Genomic DNA, 10855 nt, shown 5'->3' with positions numbered 1-10855 from the left:
AACAAAAGCATTGCAACTAACTCCACAGTTTACTTCATCATTTATTCATTTGCTCAACAAACATACATTTGTTAAGCATCAACTACATTATTCATAATGAAAATAAAAAGTGGCAAACTGAGGATCAGACCTGTTCCTTCTGGGAGACTAGTGGTCAAACTGAAGCACCAAGCTGAGGGTCCAGTTCCATGATCTATCTTGTTCTGGTTTCCTAAATTCAGTTTATTAATCTAAAGTATAGCATATGGCAGTTCACAAAGCACTTTCATGTCACTTATCTTATTTAAGCCTTACAGCAGGGTCAGAGAGCTTATGGAAGCAGCCAAGTAAGAGATGCAACAGATATGAGGGAAAAATTCTATTTTTCAATCATATGAATGCACAAAATGGGTACATTTATTAAAGTAGTTGGCCTTTACTAAGTAGGTTTCAGCCACTATCCAGAATATAGGAAAATACTCTTACCTGCTCCCCCCACCAGTTTTTCAAGCACCAGGGGCCATGTTGTAAATGTTGCTAGAAGATCAGGATAAGACCACAGGGTGTACACTGTCCAAGAAGAGAGCCAGAAAACACTTACTGCCCAAAAGTCAACCCCCTGGGGAATGGCAAAGCCAAACACTAAGGCCACATTAATCAGGATGTAGAAAAGAAACTCAAGTCAAAGCTAGAGAGAAGGTTGTAAGGGGATGCCCAAAGAAGTTGCATTCTTTTTTTTTTATTAGGTTACCCCAAGTTTGTAAAGCGGTTTATATGTTACATGCTATTTACTTGAGAATCCTTGCTTCCTTTAGCCTTAGAGACCTGCATTCTTTACATATTTATACTGAGCTCTTTGCAGTAGTTTCTCTCAATCTATGATCTTGAGAAGTTATCACTTTTACTGGTCGGAAGACACATGAAGTGAGCTACAGCTCTAAGAGTCTGCTTAGTTGCCAAAGTTGGATATTTATGTGTAAGGCTAAAACTAGTGATGAAGTGAACATCTGCTTTTCCTGTCCAGTATCCCTTTTCCCCTCTCTGGGAAATGAGTGCCCCTTTTCCTGTGGGAAACACATTTCATATAGTTTACATCAGGCTGACTCCCTTCTCAAAGAGGCTGCAGTCTGGAAGAAGGCGGAGACTTAAGAAACTGGGTGTCACTTGAGACTTGGAGGCACCTATTGTTCCACCTGCACTGCAGCAGCCAAAAATGGCCACAGTGGATAAAAGTAGGGACAGAGCCCCAACGAGGATTCCTTTTATGTCCTCAGAAGCAAGTAATCCGAAACCAGGGCACCAGCCTGTAAGAAATTCTGAAACTTTCCCATGTTTATTATTTTTATTCTCTCTGTTTCCACAGGGATTAGCAGTAAAACCCTTAGATCAAAAAGGGCTTGTATGTGTACAGCAGCAAAGCAGGGTGGGGGTAGGGGTGGCCTGGGGTAGGAGACTGCACTGCACTGCTGCAGCCAAGCTGGGAGGAAGAAAAGCCCCCCAATGACAAAGTAGGTGTCAGCAGCCATGGAAAAGAGAAAAGGACACTGCCTCTCTGAGATCTGTGACAAAGAAAGCAAGCAAAGTATCCTGAGAGCCAGACAAGAGCCTAAGAAAGAATCCCTGTGAGACATCTCAACCAAAGTCCACCACTAAGACAGCTGGGTATGGAGTTTAACTAACCCAGCTTCTTTCCCATCACAGTATCTCTTCAGTATCTTAAGAAAATTCCACTAGTGAAAGTTTTAAGAAGCATTTTTTACATGCCCTGAAACTCCACCCTTTTCACGACCTCGGCTCCAATCCCTACTTAACCCACTAGAAACCAGTGTTTCTGCACCTCAGAATTCCCTTGGCAACCACCCTCTTTTTGTGTTAACCCTTTTTTTCCCTCACTTCTATAGCAGTTTCTGATCTTGAAAGACCCAATTCTACGGACACTAAATCCAAAAAGATTCTTAGGGAGATTTTGCATTTATTTGTTTTAAGGAAGACAGATTAATGGAAGAAACAGATGTTAGGCAAGGACCATAGTAATGGCCATCTCCATCCCATTGCCATACCTGTCGGATATAGATTTTTCTCTAGTTCAAATAGGATGGGGTTACCACCACTCACGTACACAGTCACTGCATCCCCTCTGTGAGCATACAACTTCACAATGTCGAGTTCTTCCTTTCCAGGTACTAACTCAGAGATCTGATCCGTTCCAAGAGTGGGGAAAACAGCTGTCACATCGGCCCGAAGCTTTCTCCTGCAGAGAGCACACATACCTCGTATGTATGCTGCCTGGATGGATTTTAATAAATATTGAGGACTCAAGACTTACTATAAAATCACGAGGCCCAAGAAAAAGACTGGTTGATGATGCCTTATTCTCACTCTTCCAAAACATCCCATTCTCTTTCTCATCCAATGTCTCATCTATTTTCACATGTTCCTGGGGCATGTCTTTCCATTTTACAAAGAGAGGAAAAAACTGAGATCCGGTAAGCAACCCAAGTTAGCCTACCACTAGAAACTAAGCCCTGCCTTCCTGACTCCACACAGAGCTCCTGGACCCACTCCTTTCTCATCTATGCTTGCCAAATCTGTCAACTTATGATTAAACAGCTCTGCTAGGGCACCAAGAATGACAACTATACAACACTGCCTCCAAAATTCCCAAGGTGACACCTTCATTTGCAAAACTGAACAGATACAGTTCTTACCACATATGCCTAATCCTCTCTCACCTCACCCTCCACCTGTCTCTCCTGCCAGTGGTAATCACTACACACTTCTTCTCGTATACTTGTAGTTCTCTGTGCCCCATCTAATCTCTCCCAAGGGACTCAAAGCTCTTGGTAGGGCAGGGACCCCGTTTTCCTTCATTTTGGCATCCTCCACGACACCTTAAACAGACTGCAGTCAATACGCGCTGATTGAATTATACGCTTTCTCGTAAACTCACTAAAATATCCAAAAGACAGCCTGGGAGATAAATCAGGCCTCCTCTCCATCTTCACTCTCAAAGCACGTCTAACTCACCCTTGCCCGCCCCCCGGGGTCCCTTCTCCGGCTGTACCCCTCGGCCTCCACCCCAAGTCGGATGACCCAGCCCAGAAAAGGCTGTGAGCCAGCCGAGCTTGAGAGATGTCTGGGTGCCCTGGTGGGCAGAGCAGGCTCTTCTTTCCCTCACCTGTCCGACCCCTTGATGGCCGTGTTGGACTTGACCCGAAAGGCCTTGGCAAACATGTCTGCTGGACTGGCCTGGGGAAGAGAAGGAGACCACAGCAGCCAGGGACTGTCAGGAAAGCGCGAGCACGGCAGCTTCCCAACGCGCAGTCCTGGGGGCAGCCATGCTTGGGCCCGGCTGGGAAAAGGGCCCGGCTGGAAACCGGGGCCGCGCAGCTTCGCGGCCGGCCCTCGTGGCAAGGCTGGGAACTGAAGCATGGGGGGCGGGGCCGGAGAAGGCGGGGCCGGAGAAGGCGGGGCCGGAGAAGGCGGGGCCGGAGAAGGCGGGGCCGGAGAAGGCGGGGCCGGAGAAGGCGGGGCCGGAGAAGGCGGGGCCGGAGAAGGCGGGGCGGATCCCTGCGCGGAGCGGTGCACCCTTTCGCCTCACCCCTTCTGCCAGGCTCTGCGCCTAGGCGAGTGGCTTGAGCCTGCGCGTCTGTAGTATCTCTGGGGCCAACAGCGATTCCGTTCATTTTTACTCCATCAGCGTTCTAGTGTGTTGAGTAGGAGCTCTGCCAGCTCTCATTCCATTCAGTTTAGTTCAGCTGCACAAAATTAATTGAACTCGTGTTTTATTAAACTTGCAGGCCTCTTGAATGCTTTTCTTCAGGGCTTTTGTTTATTAAGATCTTTACATTTTATTGCACACTTGGGGCCTCAGCTAGAATTCTTTCCGAGATTTTCTCCTTCCTGTTTTTTAATTTACATGAGGTGATAATAACAATAACAGGGAATCCACTTTAGTCCGAGGTTTGACCTCCTGTTAAGAGGAAAAAACTATACAAATGATCTTCAAATCTGTTATTTAAAACTTTTTTTTTTTTTTTTTTTTTTTTTTGCGGTATGCGGGCCTCTCACTGCTGTGGCCTCTCCCGTTTCGGAGCACAGGCTCCGGACGCGCAGGCTCAGCGGCCATGACTCAGGCTCAGCGGCCCAGCCGCTCCGCGGCATGTGGGATCTTCCCGGACCGGGGCGCGAACCTGTGTCCTCTGCATCAGTAAGCAGACGCTCAACCACTGCGCCACCAGGGAAGCCCTAAAACATTTTTGGTTAAAAAACCCCACATTTTTAGACCTTTTTAGGTACCTTTTGCATGCAGGCATTATTTGGGGGGATTTTGTTTCCAAAGCAATTTTAAAAACTCAGAGTGCTTATAAAAAAATAATTTTGAGGCATAGTAAAATCAAATTATGGTTTGGCTTCTCCCTAGCAGTTTGATCTTGGGCCAATGGCTTATCCTTTCTGAAACTCTTACATTCTCTGTAAGATGTGGAGGTAATACCTACTTCACTGGGCTTCTGTGAGAAACCACTGAGATAACGCATGTGATATATTGCAGGGTGCTTTGAAATTTTCCCATAAATGGTAGATATTAGTCCAAAACAAACAAACAAAAAACAGTCTCAGGCAGGGGTGAGGGATTGGGTTTCCCTGAAAGGGACTGCTGTGTACCCTGGAGACAAGGATTTAATCACCTGGGGTCCTGGCCCCTACTAAACTTAATTTTGCTAATGAAAATTTCAGAGCAGAGTGTCCATCCACCAGGAAAAGATATCCTAATTGCTTTAATTTGGTGATACAGTCACACAGAGGAGAAGTCCATCTGGGCTATAACAAAGATGAGGCCTTGCACAGTCTCTGTCCACCACCATCTCTGCCCTTAATCTGGGGTCAGCCACAGCTCCATCTCCTCCTGCACTTCTGACCCACCATGCCTTTATTCTGAACCACCCCAGCCATAAAGCCAACGTCAGAGGAGCCCAGAGGAGGAGAGTGCCACAGATCCTTGTCCGCTTGGGCCCCCACCCAGCCACACTCGGGGGGGGGGGGGTGATGCCAGACTCTGTGCTGTTGACCAGGCCTATTGCAGTACAGCCATGGAAGCAGTCTCTGACCAAGGAGCCGAGGAAGGTTATTCAAGGGCATACTAGAAATTTCAAGCTGTGAAAACTATTGTACACACCATATGTCCTGGCTAAGAAGGCACAGATTAGCAGCCTAAAAATTAATTCATGGTTGACAAGTAGGAGCCAAGACCCAAGGGGATTCTGTACACAGCATCCTGCCTCCCTATTGGCAGAGCAAGATCTCCCTTTCCCCAGGAGGGTGCCATCCCAACTTCTCTGCCTGCATCAGGGACCTGTGTGCTCCCTGCCGGTGGCCCTGTTGCTAGGCAAGCTGGCTGAACCCTGAGTCCAGCAAGCCTAGATTCTTTAACTTTCCCTTTGTGGCTCCAGTACAGCCCCACAGGGCTACCAACCTGCTGCCCACTCTTGGGTAAGCTGCAAACACAGGCTCTCTTTGATTTATGATTTGTATAAAAGGAAAGGTAGAAGTTAAGAGTCCAGAGGGTAGAGCCAAGAACTGTCATTCACAAGACTTCAGCCATAATCAAGGAACTGGCAACACATGCCTTGATGGATTTCGTATTAGCTATAATCAGTGACTCCTGTGTGCCTCCCATTTTTCTCCCCTTTGAGGAGTGTCTACAATGGTTATAGGTGGTTATAATATGCCTGTCCCAACACTGTATGTCGAATTTGTTTGGGGCAGAAAGCTTGTGTCTTTTGTCCACAGATCTTCAGATCAAGAACTGTACTCAAGCAGCTATACTCAAGGAAATACACCTGAGGCTCATTATCCACAGCTGGACCTGATTTAGATGATGAGATCCTTAATTTTGAACAGATAAAGGAGTGAAATTTGAGGGGACCTGGGGAAGAAGTTAATATGTTTTGCATTTCAGAGGCACATGTGTCATTGAAGGGCAGAGGGTAGATGTTGGTAGCCAGACTCCAAGAGGGCTCTCAGTGGTCTTCATGTGCTTATGTGGTCCCCTCCCACATGAGACCAGGGCTGACTTCTGTGACCATTAGCATATGGCCAAAGTGATATTGTGTGACTCCTTATGGCTAAGTCATTGCCATTTCTACCTTGGTCTCCTAGATTTCTTGCTCTGGGGGAAACCCCCCACCATCTTGAAAGGACACTCAGGAAGCCCTGTCAAAAGGTCCGTGTGGAGAGGAACCCATCTCCTAGCACCAACTTGCCAGCCATGTGATTGAGCCACCTTGGAAGCACAGCCTCCAGCCCTGGGCAAGTCGTCCCATCCCACATGCTTTCAAGCCTCCCAGCTGAGGCCCCAGCCACCAGGGATCAGAGACTAGCCATTCCACTATGCCCTGTCTCAAGTCCTGATCCACAGAAGTCACGAGGTGGTAAATAATTACTGTTTTAAGTTATTAAGCTTGGGGATGGTTTGTTATGATGCACTGGATAACTAATACAGGAACCCAAGCATTTCTCACTCCCAGTGCATCCTGAGATAGCCAGTTGGTCCATGTCACTGTGATTGAAGCCACAACTGTGTACAGTCCAGCTGTTCTCCCAGGAAATCATCCTCCACTGGCTCTTTTGCTTACGATGTGGAAATTGAAAACCTAAAAGCCTAAGATGTTGAACTCACAATATAAAAGGGGGACACAGGAGGCAAAGGTACGCGCATCGGATGCTTGCACTTGCAAAATAAAACCACAAGGCAAATTTGAAGAAGGCAGAGTTCCACTATGCCCAGCTCAGCACTGATATGTTGCCTGGTATTCAGGATAGGTGGGTGCCAGCCAAGACCAGAGCACCCAGTCTGAGAACAGCTGCATCCACTTCCCAGCCAGCCTGCCACACATGCCCTGGGAGCCCTGAGCTGCCCCCTGCTTCAGCAGGGTGAGGACTTTCTTTGTGAGTTTGATGCCCCCCTGTCCGTTCTCTTTTCTTGGGACTGCTCAAACTAGATATTCCGCTGGGCTTTTGAAAATCCCCTTTCCTCTTCATTGCCTCCCCCAAACTCACACACCCAAAAGCTAATGAACCTGCGCGATCCCAGGTGAGGCCTGTAGGAACCCTCAGACACTGGCAATTGGGCAAAAACAAGAGTTGTATAGCTGTTCAGAAGTAAAATCTTTTACATCTCAGAAAGTTACAGTTACTTCCTTGCCTGGGATAGATCTGGAAGGGACTGATCTAAGGTTTCTGTTGCAGAAACCTGTCGTTGGAAACTCTCAGAACCTAATAGACTCTGGGAAAACACCACAGATGACCTGCATTCCCAGGGACCTTTGAGCTCGGAGCTGGATGTCTGTGGTGAGGAGGAAGGAAAAGCCAAGGGCATGGGGTGACTGAGGAGGAATGCAAGCCCTGCAGCCAGCTGTGGGCTTCTTATTGTGGCTGTAAGAGGGAAGACCAGGCAGGGCACAGGCAAAGTCTAGATGCAAAGCCCTGGGGCTGAGTCAAGATGCTTCCTTAACTTCAAAGTCAGGATTTCACATAGTACCAGACCCTTAGAGAAATGTTCCTTTGTAACCGATGCCTAATGAACTTCTGGATCCTGTGATCAAACCTAGAGCTAGAACTGCCCAGATCACACAGCAGAGGCTGTAGATGAAAGAGGCTCAGGGGACAAGTGCTGCAGGTATATTGCTGAATGTCACAGTTCCTCTGGTTTTGTGCTGTCCACAGCAAAGCCAAGCCCAGACAGGCTGGGTTTTGTCTATCATTTCATTTCTAGAGGACTTGAAGGCAAGAGAATTTCTAGAATCTGGGATTGGGCAACACTTCTGGAGTATGGGAAGGCTGGATGTTTAGGGGTGGATATCCAGAGAGGGGAAACTCTGGGGAAGAAGGGCAGGAACATGGGCTTCACGTCTGCAAGCGCTGATGTCTGCTTCCTTTGCTTTGGAAAGAAGCAGATGAACATCTTTGCTCGGGTCAGTGATGTCAGCCCAGCCTAGGGTTCAGGTCCAGCCTTCAGAGAGCCTGTAAATTAAGGGTGGGGACAGGATTTGACCCAAAAGTATCCGTTACAACTAGTCACAATGCCCCATTGCCCTGCTTATCTACCAACTCCACTGTCCCTCAGGCTACACAGGACTAATGACAGGGAAGAACACCGTGTGACAATGGAGGCAGAGACTGGAGGAATGCAGCCACCAGCCAAGGAATGTCAAGGGTTGCCAGCAGCCACCAGAAGCTAGGAGAGAGACATGGAACATAGCCTCCCTCAGAGCCTCCAGAAGGAACCAACCCTGCTGACACTTTGATTTTAGACTTCTGGCCTCCTGAACTGTGAGAGAATAAATTTCTGTTGTTTTCAGCCACCCAATTTGTGGTAATTTGTTAACCGCAAACAAATACAAGAGAAACTAATACAAGCCCTGTGAAACTAATACAAGAGGAGTAAAAACATATGCTCACAAAAAGATCCGAACACAGGGGCTTCCCTGGTGGCGCAGTGGTTGAGAGTCTGCCTGCCGATGCAGGGGACACGGGTTTGAGCCCTGGTCTGTGAAGATCCCACATGTCGTGGTACAACTGGTCCCGTGAGCCAAAACTACTGAGCCTGTGCGTCTGGAGCCTGTGCTCCGCAACAAGACAGGCCGCGACAGTGAGAGGCCTGCGCACCGCGATGAAGAGTGGCCCCCGCCTGCTGCAACTTGAGAAAGCCCTTGCACAGATTCGAAGACCCAACACAGCCAAAAATAAATTAATTAATTTTAAAAAAAAAAGCAAGCAAACAAACAAAAGTGAAGACTCCCCAGCATCAGGGTGACCAGCAAGTACTATTTTGAAGGGAGTAGTGGATATTAAGACAGATTTCCATCTTTCAGGGAGTGGTTTCTAAAATTCTGGTGACATTGACATCTTTGCTGAGAGCCTGCTATATGCCAGGCACTGTACTTGATGTGGGGAATATGAAGATTATCAATAAAACAAAGTTCCCGTCTCAGGGAGTGAGACAGACCCATGCACACATCATTATAATCGGGGCCAGTGGAAATACCCAGATTTTCCTCAAACCCAGATATGTGCTTATTTGTTTAGAGGAGAGAGGGACTGAGCTGGTCAGGGAAAAGGGCAGAGAAGAACAGCTTTCAGACCTAAAATCCCTGCAGACAACTGAACCCACCCTCCACAGAAGGCAGTTTCGACATCATGTTTTCCTGAAGGTCTCTTGGGAGTCCTACCTTTGTCCCCCAACTGTCCCCACAAGGCACTTATCCAAGAATCTCTTCCAGGCACGTATGGTTGTCTCCATAAGAGAAATCCAGATAAGATAAATATTCTCCATCTTTGTACATTTCTGGTTAATTTTAACCCTCCTAATGGACTAACTCCCTGGGAAAATGTTTGACTACAATATCCCTTAATGCAGCTTTTACTGTAATACAAAGAGGTACATGAAATTAGAGGGTTATGAACATTGAGACATATTGGTAGGGCCCTTAGAGTTGGGATTAATTTATCTCACATGAGAAGTACTTCACGAGTTGTTTTACAGAGCATAGGGGGCATTTTTGATGGAGAGGGCAACCTGCTTCCCTCATTCAGGTGACAGGTGAGATGCATTTCAAAGCCTGGTGTCCAGGCATTTGAGATTGGGAAGGTGAAGATTTCCAGTAGCCAGGTGACTCAATGTGGATTATCAGGATTTAAGTGACACCAGTAAAGCTAATCTCCAACGTCCAGCTAGTAAGTATCAGCGAGTTTTGCTGCCCAACATCCATTCATCCCTTTTCTGGAATCTACTATAGCAATTTTTCTCTGGAGAATTGCTGTCTCCCTAACTCCTTGTCTAATGTACTTCAGATGACACTGCTTTTTGCTCCAGGTGGCTCTAGCCTGACCAATCAGAGTACTGCATTTTCCTGGCCAGAGATTTGTTTCAAGGATGGACCCAATCAAAGCCCACAATATATAGCGAGACTTTGTGGAAACCACTGAGAGAGCTTTTCCACGGAGTTGATCCTGGAACCGCTGGTACGCATCTTGTTTGCACAGAAGAAGCCTGAGAATGAAGCCAGTGTGAGACAAGCAATGGGGAGAGAACAGAACATATACCATACCTGAATTAAGCCCTACTGCTTTTAAAAATTGTAAAAAAAAAAAAGAAAAAAGTTTATAATACATCTTCTTTAAGCAGTTTTAGTTGGGTTTTTTGATACTTGCAATAGAAAAAGTCCTGACCTGTACACTAGGTGATAGAGAATTGGTTTCCTTGGCCCACGTGCCATGAGTAGAGCAGACTTAGTAGGCTTCCAAAGTACAGGTGACCCAGTAGAACTTAGTCTCCAAGGTCCACACTAGTGAGTTCCAAACCTTATTGATGACCAACAGACACAACAAAAATATCAGTGGAGCTCCTTACCAAGAAATTCTTGATCACTATATCTGGTGAAATGGAGGATAGGCAGAAATTGATATTTTTCAAAAGCACCCATATCATTTATCTATTGCAGCACCCCAAAACTTAATGGCTTAAAATAACAATACCTATTTGCTCACAGTTCTCAAGGGGCTGCTGACTTGGTTCTTCTGTTAGATTTGCTTGGGATCCTCATGTGGCTGCTGTCATGTGGCAACTCATCTCCTGTCTCAAGTGCTAGCAGTTGATGTTGGCTGAGGATTCTCCACCAATCTAGCTGCAACTTGTCCATATGGTGGCAACAGATAAGAGAGAGAGAGAGAGAGAGAGAAACTGTAAGGTCTCTGAGGCCTAAACTCATGATCACACAAGACCTATTCCATCCCATTCTATTGGTCAAAGCAAGTCACATGGCTAGCCAAAGTCAGGAACTGGGAAACTAATCTCCACCACCTAATAGGAGTAGCT

The 10855-nt window shown here is 46.8% G+C and overlaps 1 protein-coding gene across 1 annotated transcript in view; it reads right to left on the bottom strand.

Annotated features, from left to right (window-relative positions):
• LOC307049141 (eukaryotic translation initiation factor 2D-like) overlaps positions 1 to 3213 on the bottom strand; it is a gene marked incomplete at its 5' end in the record, with an annotated part of 49113 nt that extends 45900 nt beyond the window's left edge. Inside the window, one exon of the mRNA XM_079698532.1 lies at positions 3158 to 3213. Coding sequence (XP_079554658.1) covers positions 3158 to 3213 — 56 coding nt within the window. The remainder of the gene's footprint in view (positions 1 to 3157) is intronic.
• Between the last annotated feature and the right edge of the window lie 7642 nt (positions 3214 to 10855).

This window comes from Hyperoodon ampullatus (assembly GCF_949752795.1).
Source record: "Hyperoodon ampullatus genome assembly, chromosome: 2".
Lineage (NCBI taxonomy): Eukaryota > Metazoa > Chordata > Mammalia > Artiodactyla > Ziphiidae > Hyperoodon > Hyperoodon ampullatus.
Note: the sequence above shows the minus strand (reverse complement) of the source record. Positions and strands in the feature narration are given on the sequence as shown.